At 55.7% G+C, this 19,258-nt stretch overlaps 1 protein-coding gene across 1 annotated transcript; it reads right to left on the bottom strand.

Moving 5' to 3' along the window:
• Window positions 1-741: 741 nt before the first annotated feature.
• Window positions 742-10,995, bottom strand: C18H19orf85 (chromosome 18 C19orf85 homolog). Its single transcript, XM_059877622.1, has 2 exons — window positions 10,823-10,995; window positions 742-2,483 (listed from the first exon to the last, which is right to left on the bottom strand). Exons 1-2 carry the CDS (start codon window positions 10,993-10,995, stop codon window positions 2,027-2,029), a joined length of 630 nt encoding a protein of 209 aa, XP_059733605.1. The 3' UTR covers window positions 742-2,026.
• Between the last annotated feature and the right edge of the window lie 8,263 nt (window positions 10,996-19,258).

Raw genomic sequence — 19,258 nt, 5'->3', positions numbered from 1 at the left:
GGTGGTGTCCTAATGTTTAGACGGTGCTTGGAAGTGGGGTTGCGAGAAAGGGGTTGAGAGAGAATTTCCCATCACTTTTGGAATAAAAGCCAAACGAAAAAGCAAGAGAGTTCCAGAAAAACATCTATTTCTGCTTTATTGACTATGCCAAAGCCTTTGACTGTGTGGATCACAATAAACTGTGGAAAATTCTGAAAGAGATGGGAATACCAGACCACCTGACCTGCCTCTTGAGAAACCTGTATGCAGGTCAGGAAGCAACAGTTAGAACTGGACATGGAACAACAGACTGGTTCCAAATAGGAAAAGGAGTATGTCAAGGCTGTATATTGTCACCCTGCTTATTTAACTTATATGCAGAGTACATCATGAGAAATGCTGGGCTGGATGAAGCACAGCTGGAATCAAGATTGCCGGGAGAAATATCAAGAATCTCAGATATGCAGATGACACCACCCTTATGGCAGAAAGTGAAGAGGAACTAAAAAGCCTCTTGATGAAAGTGAAAGAGGAGAGTGAAAAAGTTGGCTTAAAGCTCAACATTCAGAAAACGAAGATCATGGCATCTGGTCCCATCACTTCATGTCAAATAGACAGGGAAACAGTGGAAACAGTGGCCGACTTTATTTTTTTGGACTCCAAAATCACTGTGGATGGTGATTGCAGCCATGAAATTAAAAGACGCTTGCTCCTTGGAAGGAAAGTTATGACCAACCTAGACAGCATATTCAAAAGCAGAGAAATCACTTTGCCAACAAAGGTCTGTCTAGTCAAGGCTATGGTTTTTCCAGTAGTCATGTATGGATGTGAGAGTTGGACTATAAAGAAAGCTGACCGCCAAAGAGTTGATGCTTTTGAACTGTGGTGTTGGCGAAGACTCTTGAGAGTCCCTTGGACTGCAAGGAGATCCAACAAGTCCATCCTAAAGGAGATCACTCCTGGGTGTTCATTGGAGGGACTGATGTTGAAACTGAAACTCCAATACTTTGGCCACCTGATGCGGAGAGCTGACTCATTTGAAAAAACCCTGATGCTGGGAAAGATTGAGGGCAGGAGGAGAAGGGGACGACAGAGGATGAGATGGTTGGATGGCATCACTGACACAATGGACGTGAGTCTGGGTGAACTCTGGAGTTGGTGATGGATAGGGAGGCCTGGCGTGCTGCAGTTCATGGGGTCGCAAAGAGTCAGACCGACTGAACGACTGAACTGAACTGAACTCCCAATTTGCTGTGTGCTTTTTCAGCCCCTCAACCGCCCACCCGTGTGTCTTACACTCTCCTCCAGCTCACTCTGCTCCAGCCAGGCTGGTCCCCAACGTCCCACCTCAGGGCCTTTGCACCGGCTGGTCCCTCTGCTCGAAAACCCAGACTTTTCCACAGTACCAGTTCCTTGTCATTGAAGGCCTTCCCTGACCACCCTGTATCAAGGAGTCACCCAATCGGGTTGCTATCCTATCAATATTTTCTTCCCAGCACTAATACCAATCTGAAATTGGAAATTTATCTTGCCTTAAAAAAAAAAAAAAAGTATGGATATACTCATTTATTTTCAGCGCTCCCAACTTTATCCCCCACCCTGCCATGTCAACTCCGTGAGGGCAGAGATGTCTGTTTTATTCACTGCTGAGTCCTCACACCCAGATCTGGGCCTGGTATGCAGTAGGCAGCCCGCAGATCTTTGGGAATAAACAAGACAAGACCAGACATTAGACAGAGCTGAACCAGGGTGAGAGGGTGCCGGGGGTGGGGGGACAGTCACCAAGGAGGTGGGGCTGAGCAGAAAGAAGGGAGAAGGTGAGAAAGGGAGAGAGCACCCCCTCCTCCATCCCAGAGGTTGAACTGGGAGCCCTGGACCTGGGAGAAGACCCTTGAGGCCGAGGCAGGAGTCTGGGCTTGATTCCTGTGGCCAGAGGTTGCCAGGAGGGGCGTGGATGGGACAGAGGACTGCCTGGCAGGCAGCTGAGGAGCTGTCATGGCGGGGGCTCTGGTCCCTCTGGGAGCCTGGGCTGGGTTGTGATTGGGTGTCACGGAAAGTAGGTCCCCCAGCCTGCAGGGGTACCCTGAGAAGGGCAGGCACAAGACACCTCCCACCTGCCCCCCCAGCGACCCTCAGAAGCCAAGAGCTCCTCCCCTCCCCCCAGGGAACGCGGTGGAGGGAGCAGGGGGTCATAGAGCAGTGTGTCCTGCCTCAGGGCCGGCTGGCCCAGCACACAGAGGGACAGGTCAGATGGCGCTGAAGGACACGCTGGGGGGAGCGCAATGTCCTCAAAGAGGTCGAGGGTGGAGGCGTCCAGGGCAGCGAGACTCAGGCTGGGGCCAGCATGCAGTGCCTCGGTGGGTGCCACGGCACAGGCCACGCCCAGGAAGGGGGAGGGAGGTGGTGGGGGCGGCCTCTGGGGCGTCGGTCTCTGGGGAGGTGCCTCCTGGGACAGAATGGACATGGCCAGGTGCTGGGTGGCAGCTTCGATCTTGGCAAACTGCCTGCGGAAAGAGCCGGGCGTTACAGGGGTGACCATGAAGAAATCCCCTCCCGTCTGCCATCCCAGGAGTGACATGTCTCTGCTCTCCCTCCCCACTTGTCTTTACGCTACTGTCTCTGCCCTGGGTCCATTTTCTTGAGTCCCACAGTTCAGTGTCTCTAACCCATCCATGGGCTTTCCTGGTGGCTCAGAGGGTAAAGAATCTGCCTGCAATGTAGGAGACACAGGTTCGATCCCTAGATGGGGAAGATTTCCCTGGAGAAGGAAATGGCAACCCACTCCAGTATTCTTGCCTGGGAAATCCCATGGATAGAGGAGCTTGGCGGGCTACTGTCCATGGGGTCACAGAGTCAGACAGGACTGATCAACTAACCCTTTGTTTCACTTTCAACCCCATCCACTGGGAAGCTATGAACAGCTGTGGGGCTTGTGCATTGCACACGGAGGCAGGTCCTGTCCAACACTGTGCACACTTAAAAATATTTATTTATTTATTTTTGTCCGTGCTGGGTCTTCGTTGCTGTGAGGGCTTTCCTTCCTTGAGGCTCACGGGGGCTCCTCTCTAGTTGGGGTGTGCGGGCTTCTCATTGCAGTGGCTTCTCTGGTTGCAGAGCACAGGCTCTAGGGTGCACGGGCTTCAGTAGTTGCAGCGTGAGGCTCAGTCGTCCTGGCTCCCCGGCTCTGGACACAGGCTCAACAGTTGTGGCGCGTGGGCTTAGTTGCTCCGAGGCCTGTGTGATCTTTCTAGACCAGGGATCGAACCCATGACTTCTGCATTAGCAGGAGGATTCTTTACCACTGAGCCACCAGGAAATCCTGGTATGTTTGGCATTTAGATTTATTCTGACCATATTCCAACATGGAGAAGTAAAAAATGTCTTGAGAGGTGCCTTCACAATTTTTTTTTTTTTTTGCACAAAGGCACTCTGTGGACTGGCAGCACCACTGTAACGTTGAAGCCGTGTGGATTCTGCTTCCTAAAGGGCTATGAATCTACATCTCCACCAGCCCTCTCAGGATCGCCACCAAGCCCTGGCTGGGGTCCTGGCCTCCCTGGATGACCGCAGTAGCCACTGCACAGGTCTCCCCCAGTATCCCTACCCCTCAGTAGCAATGCAGGTGGATCTCGCACTGCACTGTGTCCCCCTGAAATTATATGTTGCAGTTTTAACCCCCAGCACCTCAGAAAGTAAAGTCACTCAGTCATGTCTGACTGTTTGTAACCCCATGGACTGTAGCCTACCAGGCTTCTCTGTCCATGGAATTCTCCAGGCAAGAATACTGGAGTGGGTTGCCATTTCCCTCTCCAGGGCAATCTTCCCAACCCAGGGATTGAACCCAGGTCGCCTGCATCGCAGGCAGATTCTTTACCACTGAGCCACCAGGGAAGCCCCAGGGCCTCAAAACGTGACTGCATTTGGAGATGGAGTCCTTAGAGAGGTGATTAAGTCAAAATGACATCATGAGGGTGGTTCGTAACCCGGGAGGAGGAGATGAGGACGCACAGAGGAATGACCACAGGAGAAGCCAAGGAGGAGGCCTCTCCCCGCCAGCACCTTGGTCTGGGGCCTGAGGCTCCAGAATCATGAGGTTGTCCTCAGTGCCCCGCCCAGCCTGTCATGTTTGATCATGGACTTTCCAGCAGATGAATGCAAAAACATGGTGTTGAACAAAAGCAGTGAGACTTAGTGTGTGCTGCTGCCGCGCTAAGTCACTTCAGTGGTGTCCGACTCTGTGCAACCCCATAGACGGCAGCCCACCAGGCTCCCCTGTCCCTGGGATTCTCCAGGCAAGAACACTGGAGTGGGTTGCCATTCCCTTCTCCAGTGCATGAAAGTGAAAAGTGAAAGTGAAGTCGCTCGGTCGTGTCCGACTCTTTTCGACTCCATGGACTGCAGCCTACCAGGCTCCTCCGTCCATGGGATTTTCCAGGCAAGAGTACTGAAGTGGGGTGCCATTGCCTTCTCCCAGTCAGTGCGTGACACCATAGAAATAAAGTTCAAAACCAGGCTAACTCGATCAACAGGGAGAAACGTCAGGATGGCGACTCATGGGAAGGAGATCCCACCAGGATCTCTGGAGGCAAGAAATGCCCTGTTACTAGATCTGAATGCTGATTTTATCAGCAGGTCCCCTTTGGGAAAAATTCATTAAGCTCTGCACGGATGATGTGTGCATTTTTTTTTTTGTACTATGTTAAACCTGCAGGGAAAGGTTTATTTAAAAATGTATCCGTTGGAACTTCCCTGGTGGTCCAGTGACTACGACAGCAAGCATGCTGGGTCACTGATCAGGGAAGACCCCACATGCCCTGGAGAAAGGAAGCCGGAGCACCACAATCTGAGCCTGTGCGCGAAGCCGTACTCCCCAAGGAGAGGAGCCCACGCGCGCACCTAGAGAGGAGCCCCTGCTCACCACAACTAGAGAGAAACCCACACAGCCGCGAAGATAAATAAAAGTTAATTAATTTTAGAAAATATATCTGATGGGACTTCCCCGGTGGTCCAGTGGCTAAGACACACCGTGCTTCCAAAGCCGGGGCCCCGGGTTCGATCCCTGGTTGGGGAGCTAGATTCCCTGCACGCCATGCCGCAGGGCGCAACTGAGACCCAGAGCTGCCAAATAAATAATTAAAGTTTCAATAAAGGAGCTGCTGCATCAGACATCTGTCTTTTGACTTTTCTGCAAGTTTGAAATTTTTTCACACGGAGTTAAACAATCTCTAGCGTGGGTGGAGGGGGATCCCGGGGGAGCGGGGCCTGAGGGGACCCGGAGAGAGGAAGGTGTGGGTGGGGAGACGCGATAGGAGCTCGCCCCTGCCCTGGATCTTGTTGGGCCGCGCCTGCGTGCCCAGGGGGATGTGCTCACTGTGGGCGGCCTGGGCCTCCGCGGAGCCTGGGGCAGAGCAGCTGTGGGGGTGGGGAGGTCTGTGCTGCCGAAGCTGGCTCTGGGGGGCGGGGAGGACAGGCAGGGAGCTGGGGGGTGGTGGCGGGGTGCCAATCAGCGGCATCGCCATGGGGTCCAGGCTGGGGGGCAGGCTGAAGGTGGGGAGGGGTTCTTGAGCAGTTGGTGAGGAGGCCGGCTCTGGAACGTGGGGCGGACCGTGTTTGGGGGCAGGTGGGTCTTCCATCCTGGGCTCCCAGGAGGAAGGCCGCTTGCGGCAGGGGAGAAGCGGTTAGGGCAGGAGGCTCCCACTCATTCACGTGTGGTCCAGGATCTCCTGCGGCGAGTCCCTGGAGCCACCCACCTCCAGAAAATCAGGAGCTTGGGCAAGTCACTTCACCGCTCTGTGCCTCAGTTTCCTCATCTGAAAAGGGAGGACTGTGAGAGCACCCGCCTCCTGGGGCTGCTGTCAGCAATTCCTGAGCTTATGCTCACTGTAACGGGCAACGGGGGCCAAAACTAAAGCACTTAGAACAGTGCCAGGCACGTGGGAAGTGTCCGATAGGTTTTAGCTCCCATCGCCACCACCCTCATCCTTACCATCACCTCAGCCTCAGCACCATCACCATCGCCATCATCACCATCATCACCCTCACCACCATCACCCTCACCACCATCGCCATCATCACCCTCACCACCACCACCATCACCCTCACCACCACCACCATCACCATCATCACAGTCACTACCATCATCCTCACTGTCACCTTCATCATTATCTTCATCCACATCACCATCACCACCACCACCCTCACCACCATCACCATCATCACCCTCACCATCACCACCATCACCACCATCACCATCACCACCATAACCATGACCACCATCACCGTCACCACCACCACCATCACCGTCACCATCATCACAGTCACTACCATCATCCTTACCGTCACCTTCATCATTATCACCATCATTATCTTCATCCTCATCACCATCACCACCACCACCCTCACCACCATCGCCATCACCACCATAACCATGACCACCATCACCATCACCATCACCACCACCACCATCACCACCACCATCATCACCATCATCACAGTCACTACCATCATCCTTACTGTCACCTTCACCATTATCACCATCATTATCTTCATCCACATCACCATCACCACCACCATCCTCACCACCATCGCCATCATCACCATCACCATCACCACCATCACCCTCACCACCATCACCCTCACCACCATCGCCATCATCACCCTCACCATCACCACCACCACCACCACCATCACCCTCACCACCATCACCATCACCACCATAACCATGACCACCATCACCATCGCCGTCATCACCCTCACCATCACCACCATCACCACCATCACCATCACCACCATAACCATGACCACCATCACCGTCACCACCACCACCATCACCGTCACCATCATCACAGTCACTACCATCATCCTTACCGTCACCTTCATCATTATCACCATCATTATCTTCATCCTCATCACCATCACCACCACCACCCTCACCACCATCGCCATCACCACCATAACCATCACCACCATCACCCTCACCCTCACCACCATAACCATGACCACCATCACCATCACCATCACCACCACCACCATCACCACCACCACCATCACCATCATCACAGTCACTACCATCATCCTCACTGTCACCTTCATCATTATCTTCATCCACATCACCATCACCACCACCACCCTCACCACCATCACCATCATCACCCTCACCATCACCACCATCACCACCATCACCATCACCACCATAACCATGACCACCATCACCGTCACCACCACCACCATCACCGTCACCATCATCACAGTCACTACCATCATCCTTACCGTCACCTTCATCATTATCACCATCATTATCTTCATCCTCATCACCATCACCACCACCACCCTCACCACCATCACCATCACCACCATAACCATGACCACCATCACCATCACCATCACCACCACCACCATCACCACCACCATCATCACCATCATCACAGTCACTACCATCATCCTTACTGTCACCTTCATCATTATCACCATCATTATCTTCATCCACATCACCATCACCACCACCATCCTCACCACCATCGCCATCATCACCGTCACCATCACCACCATCACCCTCACCACCATCACCCTCACCACCATCGCCATCATCACCCTCACCATCACCACCACCACCACCATCACCACCATCACCCTCACCACCATCACCATCACCACCATAACCATGACCACCATCACCATCGCCGTCATCACCCTCACCATCACCACCATCACCACCATCACCATCACCACCATAACCATGACCACCATCACCGTCACCACCACCACCATCACCGTCACCATCATCACAGTCACTACCATCATCCTTACCGTCACCTTCATCATTATCACCATCATTATCTTCATCCTCATCACCATCACCACCACCACCCTCACCACCATCGCCATCACCACCATAACCATCACCACCATCACCCTCACCCTCACCACCATAACCATGACCACCATCACCATCACCATCACCACCACCACCATCACCACCACCATCATCACCATCATCACAGTCACTACCATCATCCTTACTGTCACCTTCATCATTATCACCATCATTATCTTCATCCACATCACCATCACCACCACCATCCTCACCACCATCGCCATCATCACCGTCACCATCACCACCATCACCCTCACCACCATCACCCTCACCACCATCGCCATCATCACCCTCACCATCACCACCACCACCATCACCACCATCACCCTCACCACCACCACCATCACCATCATCACAGTCACTACCATCATCCTCACTGTCACCTTCATCATTATCTTCATCCACATCACCATCACCACCACCACCCTCACCACCATCGCCATCATCACCCTCACTATCACCACCATCACCACCATCACCATCACCACCATAACCATGACCACCATCACCATCACCGTCACCACCACCACCATCACCCTCACCATCACCACCACCACCATCACCCTCACCACCATCACCACCATCACCACCATAACCATCACCACCATCACCCTCACCATCACCACCCTCACCCTCACCACCATCACCACCATCACCATCACCGTCACCACCACCACCATCACCCTCACCATCACCACCACCACCATCACCCTCACCACCATCACCACCATCACCACCATAACCATCACCACCATCACCCTCACCATCACCACCATCACCATCACCACCATCACCATCACCCTCACCACGATCACCGTCACCATCATCACAGTCACTACCATCATCCTTACCATCACCTTCATCATTATCACCATCATCATCTTCATCCTCATCACCATCACCACCATCGCCCTCACCACCCAGTCCCTGAGATGCTGTACCCAGGCAGGACTACAGAGTGGTCCACAGCATGGACTCAGACTGCCTTACAACTGTCTCACCTCTCTAGCTGTGTAGCCTTGGACAAGTCATTGCACCTCTCTGAGCTCCCTGTCAGTAATATGGGGAAAACAGAGAGCCTACAGTGCAGGTTTGTGGGAGTGGTAAGCGACCTGGCGTATGTCAGGGCCTTAGGACAGTCTACCTGGCACACAGTGGCCTCAAAAAATGGTCACTGTCACAGGGTGAGGGGCGAGCACAGGCCCGGGTGGGTGTGTGGGCGTGGACAGGCTGCGCAGAGACCCGGAGGAGCAGAGGTCTCCATCCACGTGCCTGGAGACAGGGCAAGGCGTGGCTCCCGCAAGAAGCTGACTGGTGCAGAGCTAGGTGGGGAGCTGCGGCTGGCAGGGAAACAGGGGCTGGCGGGGCAGAGCCTCTGTGCTGAGGGCCACGGGAGCCACGGGAGGGGTGCTCGAGCAGGAGAGAGGCCGAGTGTGCATGGTGTGTGGGTTAGAAAGGCGCTGCCTTCAAACCGCCCCGGAGTCGGACCCCGCCTCCATCGTCTGAGCCACCACCATCCCTAGCCGCCTGCATCCCCGATCGACAGTCTGGGGGTCCTTTCAGACCCCACCACGTCCCCACCCAGAGCCCAAGTCCCTCCGGGGCCCACGAGGTCCCCCGATCAGTCCCTTCTCTGTCTTGAACCTGAGTCCGTCCCCTCACTCTGCTCCAGCCTCCCCAGGCCTGCTCCCTGGCGCCTCTGGGCCTTTGCAGTGTGCCCCCTTCCAGGGCTGCCCCCCTCATCTCCGCAGGGCTACTCTCTCCCCTCCCCAGGAGGCCCTCCTGGACACCTTTCCCAAAATGCCAGCCCGCCCCCAGCACGCCCTCGGCAGCACTCACCACCTTCAAACAAGCCGTATTGTTTGTAAAAACTGAGGTAAAATTCACAGCACTTAAAAGGAACCATTTTAAAGCATGCAATTCAGTGGCCTTCAGTACACTCATGATGTTGTGCAAACACCCCCTCTAATTAGTTCCAGAACTTTCCATCACACCCCAGAAGGAGACCTGGCACCTGTTAGGCATGTCTCCCCAGCCCAGCCCCCAGCCCCTGGCACCCACCAACCTGCTTCGTGCTCTGTGGCTGGGTCGATTCTGGATATTTCACAGGAATGGACTTGCACAGTAGGGGGCCTTCCGTGTCTGGGTCCTTTCACTAGCCATCCTGGCATGCTGTAGCCTCGTATGGTGTCATTCACTTCTTTATTTTTTTTAAGTCTTTATTGAGTTTGTTAAATATTGCTTCTGTTTTATGTTTGTTTGTTTGTTTTTTTTTTTTCTGGCCACAAGGTATGTGGGATCTTGGGCCTCCCTGGTGGCTCAGACAGTAAAGAATCCGCCTGCAATGCAGGAGACCCGGGTTTGATCCCTGGGTTGGGAAGACCCCCTGGAGAAGGGAAAGGCTACCCACTGCAGTATCCTTGCCTGGAGAATCCCATGGACAGAGGAGCCTGGCAGCTACAGTCTGCAGGGCCACACAGAGTGGGACGTGACTGGGCGACTAACATTTTCACTTTCACGCTATGTGGGCTCTTACCTCCCTGCCCAGGGGCCGAACCTGCACCCCTCGCACTGGAAGGCGAAGGTAAAACCCCTGGACCGCCGGGGAAGGCCCCACTTCTTTATTCTGACAGTCCCTTATCAGCTGCCTCCCCACTGGAACACAAACTCCATGAAGCAGAGAGTTTTTCTGGCTATGCCCGCGGCATGCAGGGTCTTGGTTCCCGGACCAGGGATTGAACCCACGCCTCCTGAGTGGAAGCACAGAGGGTTAACCACTGGACCGCCAGGGAACTCCCGAGGCAGAGAACTTTGCTTCCTACGGATGGGTCTCTGGGGCCAGGCACACAGTCGGCACTCCATAGGTGCATGTTGGGTGCATCTGGCCCCGGGGTCCCCTCTGCTCTGTGCTGTCTGGGCCTGGGTCCCACCCCAGCCCCTCCCAGCCCCCTCCCACCCTGCCCCCCTCACCTGCAGATCTGGTTGTGTAGGAACCTCCTGTGGTTGGGCCTCCTTTTGAGGGGCCTGGCCCGCCGCGGGTGCAGAGCGCGCAGCACGTGAGCAGCCGCCCCACTCACGAAGGCGCACAGCTCCCGGGGGCCTGCCTCGGAGACTCCAGGGCCTGTGGGAGCCCCGGGGTGCATGGCTGGGGTGACGGAGTGGCTCCCCACAATGCTGATCAGAGAGCAGCCACCCCCGCAAATCTGCGAGGGGCGAGGAGCAGCCGGGGCTGGGGGCCCAGGGCCAGGGAGGGGCACAGGAAGAGAGACAGAGGGTGGGGGACCATACAGGGAGGGGGGACCTCAGTTGGCAGAGCAGGGCCCAGGGAATCGGAACCGTCCTGTGCCCTCACCCGGGCCCTGAGGTGTGAGGAGCCCATAGGTGGGGGTCTGATATAGGCCGGCCAGGGGGCAGGGAGGGGAGGGGTCATTCTGTGTGCCCCCCTCAAAGGCCCAATTAGCACATAGTTGGGCCTGGGATCTGGGACAGGCAGCGTAGGTGGGGGGGTCAGAGAAAAGCGCCTGGAGATGGCCAATTAAGGGGACAAAAGCCTCATTAGGGAAGCGGGGCCAGGAGCGAGTCAACCCCAGCGATTAGCCTGGAGGACCCGTAATTGCAGCCCAGGGGAGGGGGTGCAGGGAAGCTTGGGTGCCCAGCGCCCAGAGGAAGCGGGCAGTGCCCCCGGGAGGGTGCTGAGCGCCTCCAGCTGCGGGGCGGACACCCCATGTCTGCCCAGCCCCCGCCATGCTGCCTCCCCAAGCCTTCCCCCCACCTCTGTTCCAGGGCTCAGGGAGGCCTGCTCTGCCCAGGGCCTAACAGCTGTGGGGGGCTGGCATCTGGCGGGGCTGACTCCCAAACCCGGCCTTTCCCACCTCAGCTTCTGTGAGTGAGCAGGGGAGAGGGGTGGGGACTGCCTGCAGGCTGGGCCTGGCTGCTCAGGTGGGGGAGGGGATGCCAGCCAGACCTGCTGGGAGGGGAAGCAGAGACCCAGGCCTGGTTTCCCACCAGGTATTTCACTGAGGGGCTGGGGGGCTGGCCCTGGACGAGGTAGGGAGGAAGGGCTGGCTCCTGGGGCCTTGGCTGGTGTGGGAGGGGCCTCTCCACGTTTGAGAAGACCTGTAGGAGTTTGTGTTGGGAGGTTCATGAGCCCCGTGGACGCCCCAACACGTGGCCGCAAAGCTGACGGCTTCACACCATGCACATGGCTTCCCCTGCAGTTCTAGGTCAGGATCACGCTGGGTCCCCTGAGCTGATGTCAGGGCGTTGCTTCTGGAGGGTCTGCTCCTGCCTTTCCCGGCGTCTTGAGGTCGCCCAGAGTCCTTGGCTTGTGGCTCCTGCCTACGTCTCCTAAGTGAGTCCTCCTCCAACGTCTCCTTCTGACCCCGCCCCTCCTGTCCCCCGTCATAGGGACTCACCAGGTTACCCCGGATAACCTCCCACTCTTCGCATCCTCTTCACATCCTCAACTCCGCCACGTCCCGCTCGCCACGTAAGTCACGTGGTTGCAGGTGCCGCAGGTTAGGACGTTCGCAGCTTTAGGCCACAGAGGGCGAGGCTTGGCCCCAGTGATGGCTCCTCCCGGGCTCCCCCTGGAGGCCATGGCAACTGGGTTAGTGGTTGCAGCCGCTGAGGCCGAGCCCGGGGCTGCCCGGGGCCGAGGCAGGGTGCTGGGCGTGCTCCGGCATCCAGGCAGGGAAACAGACGGACACAGCACGGTGAGGAGACCCCGGGGTCCCCAGTGCCTGACACGCTGCCCCTTGGCGAGGCCCCCTGCCCCCGGGCACGCACAGGAAGTCATGAGTGTCCCTGTTTCCTGTAGGAGAAACTGCGGTCAGGGCATACGTGCACCCAAAGTCACGGCAACTGAGCTGGGATTTAATGCATGTCGGGAAAAAGCTCTCAGGAGGGAAACGAAGAACTTTCTGAAAGCTCTCATAGGGCTTCCCTTATGACTCAGCGGTGAGGAGGCTGCCTGCCAACGCAGGGGATGCAGGTTTGATCCCTGGTCTGGGAAGATGCCACAGGCCGCCGAGCAACTGGGCCAGCGCACCGCAACTACTGAGCCTGCGCTCTGGAGCCCGGCAACCGCAAGGACTGAGCCCACGCGCAGCAACTATGGAGGCCGCACACCCAGTGCCGGGCCCTGTCCTAAGAGAAGCCACTGCAGTGAGAAGCCAGCGCACCGCAACTGGAGAGCAGCCCCCGCTCACCGCCACCGGAGGAAGCAACCAAGACCCGGCACAGCCAAACATAAATAAATTAATCTTTTAAAAAAAGCTCTCAGTTGTTAAATACTAAAATATGTTATTTCTAAGTCCATCCATTATAAATTTCCCCCTGAACGATTCCCAGGTAATATTATCAGCAACAAATTATAAACAACTATAAAACGGCTCAAGAAGAGAATATATATTACAGGAGTCCCCTTTTTTTTTTTTTTGGGGCAGAGAGGCTTGAGGGATCTTAGTTCCTAGACCAGGGATTGAACCCAGGTCCTGGTAGTGAGAGAATGGAGCCTCTTGGGAATGCTTAGCAAGCTGTCCTTTTGAAATGAGAGCTACCAGATGGGATACAGCAAAAGTATTGGAGCTTCAGCTTCAGCATCAGTCCTTCCAAGGAATATTCAGGGTTGATTTCCTTTAGGGTGGACTGGTTGGATCTCCTTGCAGTCCAAGGGACTCTCAAGAGTCTTCCCCAGCACCACAGTTGGAAAGCAACAACTCTTTGGCACTCAGCCTTCTTTAGGGTCCAACTGTCACATTCTGGTAAGATGGGGATGAGAAGGCGGCCCAGGGAGAAATCCCCCAAACTCCCACAGCGACTCAGTGGCAAAGATGGGGTTTGAACTTGAATTTGGAAACCCCATGGACTGGACAGAGGAGCCTGGGGGGCTACGGTCCATGCGGTCACAAAGAGTTGGACACGACTTAGCGACTAAACAATGCCCGAATCCAGGCCTTTGCTTCCCGGGCCCGTTCATCATCCAGCCATGCCCCGGGTGGCAGCCCAGTAGGCAGTGGCCGAAGCCCAGCCAGGCACAGGGCTCAGAGGGGGCACCAGGCCAGCCGCAGCACGGTAGCAGCGGGCACTGAGTGTGGCGGCCTGCATGGGCATGACCCGTGCCAGCAGTAGGCAGCCAGCAACATTGCTGGAGGTCCAGTCCCCCTGGCAGTGTGCTGAGAGCTGCAGCCAGTGCGGCCAGTAGCAGAGGGTGGGCCAGATGCCCTGTATCACCCATGCCAGCCACAGCTCCAGTGTGTTGAGGGCTGTCTCTCCCATCCCCAGTGCCACCTGTGTGCCACGCCGCGGTCAGGGACAGGGCAGCCTGGACGCAGCATGGGGGCCTGGGCGTCAGGTCTGCCTGGCGGCATCACAGGCCTCCTGCGCTCTGCCCCGGCCCCTCACTGTCCGTCTGGGAGTCTCCCTGACTCCAGGGCTGGCTCTGTGTCACCGCTGCTCTCTCCTCCTCTGCGCCCAGCTCTCCTGCCCCGCCCCGGGTCTGCACCTCTCTCCTTTGCAGTGTCTCTGATGACGCCCCCCACTCTGTGCTTCTGGCTTGTCTTGCTGTCTCTGTCACCACCTGTCACCATCTCCAGAGCATCGCTCAGACTTTGAATGTGTCTCCGTCTTGATCTGGGCCGACTGTGTGTGTGTGTGTGTGTGCGCACACGTGTCCTGGACAGGCATGTGGTGTCCTAGCTAGGTAGGCCTGGAAGGTTTCCTGACCTGTTGCTCTCAGGCCCAGAGGGGAAAGTCCAGGATGCCTGGGCAGCGGGGTGCTGGGGGGAGTGGACGCCCCAGGTCTCTGCAGGGTTAGATGTCAGAGCTCAGGCCCCAGGACAGGCAAGGGGCTGCCCCTGCATGGCTGGCATGATGTTTGCCAGCCCAGCTCCAGGAGCGGACTCACATCCAAGCCATCAAGGGTCACAGGCAACAACTGCTGACCACTGGGTCCCCGTGGGAGGGCGGCCCGCCGGCAGGGTGTCACCTGGATGGCCCACCAGGGGGCGCCAATGTCCGAGGCCGGCCTTGGGATGCCCTGAGGGAGGGACGCTCCAGGGTGTGTGTGGCTTGCACTTTTGAGCCTCTTTCCTTCTCCTGTCTCCGTCCCTTTTTAAAAAAAAAGGGGCAAAAAAAGTCTTTAAAAATATTTATTTATTTGGCTGCACCAAATAAATTTATTTGTTTAGTTGCACATGCGGGATCTTCCAGCTGCGACATGTGGGGTCTAGTTCCCTGACCGGGACCCAGGCATTGGGAGCACAGTCTTAGCCACTGGACCACCAAGGAAAGTCCCTGCGTCCTTCCTTTCCTAAAAATAATTTTTTAAATGCATTTATTTTGGGCCGTGCTGGGTCTTCATTGCTGCGTGGGCCTTCTCTATATGCAGTGCTCTGGCCTCTCGTTGGGCCAGCTTGTCTTGTTGCAGAGTCGGGGCTTTGCAGCGTGAGGGTTTCAATAGTTGTGGCTCCCCAGCTCTAGAGCACGGGCTCAACAGCTGTGGTGCATGAGCTTAGTTGCCCTGCGGGATGTGGGAATCTTCCGGGATGAGGGATCAAACCCAAATCTCCTGCATTGTCAGGTGGATCCTTTAACTGAACCACTGGGGAAGCCCCCCTGTCTCCTTCCTTAATGAAAGTCCCCCGCAGCTGGGGGTTGGCTTCATCTGAGGACCTGCCCTTGCAGGTATGAGAAAGTATTCACAGACTCCTTTCTCCTATCCCAGCTCTCGGAACTGGTGGTAGAGGGTGCGTGGAGTCAGTCAGAAAGCATTTATGCAGCACCTGCTGTGTGCAGGGACTCAGGATGCAGTGGTGGACAAGACAAGCACAGTCTCTCCCTGCAGGAGTCTTGGAGGGAGCTGTCTGTAAACTAGAAATTACGGTTCCAGAGGTGCCATGAAGATGCAGAGGCTGGACAGGAAGTTGCAGGCAGGGGTGATGCTTCAGGTAGAGAAACCCTCTCTGAGAAGGTGATAATTGTCTGGCAACCCTAATGCAAGGGGTGGCAACCAGGAGCTTCCCAGGTAGAGGGCACAGTGGGTGCAAAGGCCCTGAGGCAGGAGTAAGCTTGAAGGGAGGGAGTGAGAGTGAGAGAGAGAGAGAGAGAGCGATGTGAGGAGATGAAGTCAGAGAAGTGGTCAGGGGCCAGACACGTGAGGCTTTGTAGGCTAGGCAGGAGTTGTTATGAGTGCAAGAGTGATGGGAGCCATGGAAGGTTTGGGACAGAGGTAGTTCCCGAGGCTCAGGGCCCTGCCCCAAACCTCCTTTGCTGGCCTCGCTGACCCTGCCCCTACATCCCTCTCTGGTGTGTGGAAGGGGTGTCAGGACCCCGCTGGGAGCCCAGACAAGGCTTCTCCCTCCCTGCCTCCACCCCGTCATATGCTGCCTCCCTCAACCCAGTCCAAGGGGGACTTTGTCCCCATAATATTTTCTTTTTAAAATATTTCTTTCTTTCTTTATCTGAGCCAGGTCTTAGTTGCGGCATGCAAGCTCTTACGGCATGTGGGATCTAGTTCCCTGACTAGGGGTTGAACCCCAGCCCCCAGCATTGGGAGCGTAGAGTCTCAGCCACTGGACCACCAGGGAAGTCCCTGTTCCCCGTAGCATTTATTGTAAACATTTACAGATGAGAGTTCCTGGTGTGCTCGACCCATAACCCAGAGGCGCCCGCACCGTCACGTTTGTTTCATATCTCTTCTTCTGAGAAGAGGGATGGGTTGAATTATGCCTTCCTGAACTCGTGTGTTGAAGTCCCAGCCACCCGACCTCAGAATGTGACTGTGCTCACAGATAAGGTCTTTACAGTGGTAATTAAATGAAAAGGAGGTCAGTTGAGTGGGCCGTAGCCCAATATGAGTGGTGGTGGTGGTTTAGTCGCTAAGTCATGTCCAACTCTTGGGATCCCATGGTCTGTGCCCACCAGGCTCCTCTGTCCATGGGATTCTCCAGGCAAGAATACTGGAGTGGGTTGCCATTTCCTTCTCCAGGGGATCTTCCTGACCCAGGAATCAAACCCGGGTCTCCGGCATTGCAGGCAGATGATTTACCAACTGAGCTATGAGGGAAGCCCCAGGATGAGAAGTGTCCCTATTGTTGTTCAGGGCTAAGTCATGTCTGGCTCTTTGCAACCCCAGGGACTGCAGCACTCCAGGCTTCCCTGTCCTTCATTATCTCCCAGAGTTTGCTCAAACTCATGTCCATTGAGTCGGTGATGCCATCCAACCATCTAGTCCTCTGTTGTCCCCTTCTCCTCCTGCCCTCGATCTTCCCCAGCATCAGGGTCTTTTCAGGTGAGTCAGTTCTTTACATCAGGTGGCAGAGTATTGGAGCTTCAGCTTCAGCATCAGTCCTTCCAATGAATACTGAAAGTTGATTTCCTTTAGAATGGACTGGTTGGATCTCCTTGCAGTCCAAGGGACTCTCAAGAGTCTTCTCCAACACCAGTTTGAAAGCACCAATTCTTTGGCACTCAGCCTTCTTTATGGCCCAACTCTCATATGACCACTGGAAAAACCATAGCTTTGACTAGACGGATGTTTGTCAGCAAAGTGATGTCTCTCCGCTTTTTCATATGCTGTCTAGGTTGGTCTTTTCTTCCAAAGAGCATCTTTTCATTTAATTGCTGCAGTGACCATCTGCAGTGATTTTGGAGCCCAAGAAAATAAAGTCTGTCACTGTTTCCATTGTTTCCCCATCTATTTGCCATGAAGTGATGGGACTGGATGCCATGATCTTAGTTTTTTGAATGCTGAATTTTAAGCCAACTTTTCCACTCTCCTCTTTCACCTTCATCAAGAGGCTCTTTAGTTTCTCTTCACTTTCTGCCATTAGGGTGGTGTCATCGGCATATCAGGAAAGCCATGGTATTGTCCAAAGGCCTGAGAACCAAAGAGCTGATGTTGCAGGCTCCAGCCTGGGTCTGAAGACACGAGAACCAGGAGTGGTGAGTGCAGGCAGAGAGCAGTGTCCCAGCTCAGACCGTCAGGCAGAGAGTGAAGTCCACCTCCTTCCACCTTTTGGTTCTGTTCAGGCCCTCAGTGGATCAGATGGCATCCACCCACACGCGGGTGGGCCCCCAGCTCCGCTCAGTCTACTGATCCAAATGCAAACTCTTCCAGAAACACCCTCACAGACACATCCAGAAATCATGTTTAACTGCTGGGCAGCCTGTGGTCCAATCAAGGTTACTCATGAAATGAACTCTCACGTTTCCTATAGATTAACTCAAAGTCAGCTGATGAGGACCCTGATTGCACATGCTGAGAACGGGTCACAGGAGTGAGGGACACCCCCGCCGCATGCAGGGCCTTTGGGGCAGAAGTGATCCCTGTGCTCCCCAGGTCCTGGCCACCTTCAAAGACTGCGGGCCTCCCTCAGCCCTGTCCCCCTGGGAAGAACCGTCCACCTGACTGGCCAGGCGGGGGGCTCGAGGCACTGGGGCTGGATGGGACCCCTGATCTCCTTGGGCGGGGTCCCTCCCCCTGTAAAGCACTGGGGCAGGGTGTCCTTGGCCAGGAAGAAGAATGCCTTGGGGGACTTCCCTGCCCGCCCAGTGGTTAAGACTCCATGCTTTCACTGCAGGGGGTGCAAGTTCCATCCCTGGTGTTCAGCCCCTGGTTGGGAACCAAGATCCCACCTGAGGACTGGAGAGGCAGATGTCCAGACGCTGGCTTGGTCCTCCGTGGAGCCTTCACCACCTGCCCCTAGCCCTGGACACATGCCCTTGCCCATCTCTCCTGCTGTTTTCTCCCCTGAGATGCTTAGCAGCACACAGCCATAGGATATGCGTTATTTATTATGTCCTGTTTATTGCCACCCCTCGTCTCCTGTAGAGGCTCAGATGGTGAAGAGTTTCAATGCAGGAGACTGGGGTTAGACCCCTGAGTCGGGAAGATCCCCTGGAGAAGGAAATGGCAACCCACTCCAATACTCTTGCCTGGAGAATCTCATGGACAGAGGATTCTGGGGGCTACAGTCCATGGGGTCACAAAGAGTCTGACACCACTGAAGCGACTAACACTTTGTAAACTCACTGGGGCCCAACTTTTGCTGCACCCCACGCCCCCGCCCCCCGCCCCGCGTGACTATGTCCCAGCTCTTCGAGCGAGGCCGGGGGAGGGTCGTGGGTCGCGACTGAGGGTCTGGAGGCTCCGGAGCCTGGACCGGGTGCCTCTGATGACCTCCTGTGATGTCTGTGTCAGCTGGCCCCTCTGAGTCAGGACCCGTGACGTCTGGCGCAGGGTTGTGCTGAGGGGTCCACAGTCAAGGCTCCGTGAGGGCTCCAGCGCAGGCATGGCTGGTGCGGGGCACGGCTCCTCCCGCGCGTGTCCTCGGGGAGCCAGACACGGTGCCGGCGTTCCGTCAGGCGCCCCACAGGGCTGTTACTGCTGCTTTGAAAATGAGC

Source organism: Bos taurus, chromosome 18, assembly GCF_002263795.3.
Source record: "Bos taurus isolate L1 Dominette 01449 registration number 42190680 breed Hereford chromosome 18, ARS-UCD2.0, whole genome shotgun sequence".
Lineage (NCBI taxonomy): Eukaryota > Metazoa > Chordata > Mammalia > Artiodactyla > Bovidae > Bos > Bos taurus.
Note: the sequence above shows the minus strand (reverse complement) of the source record. Positions and strands in the feature narration are given on the sequence as shown.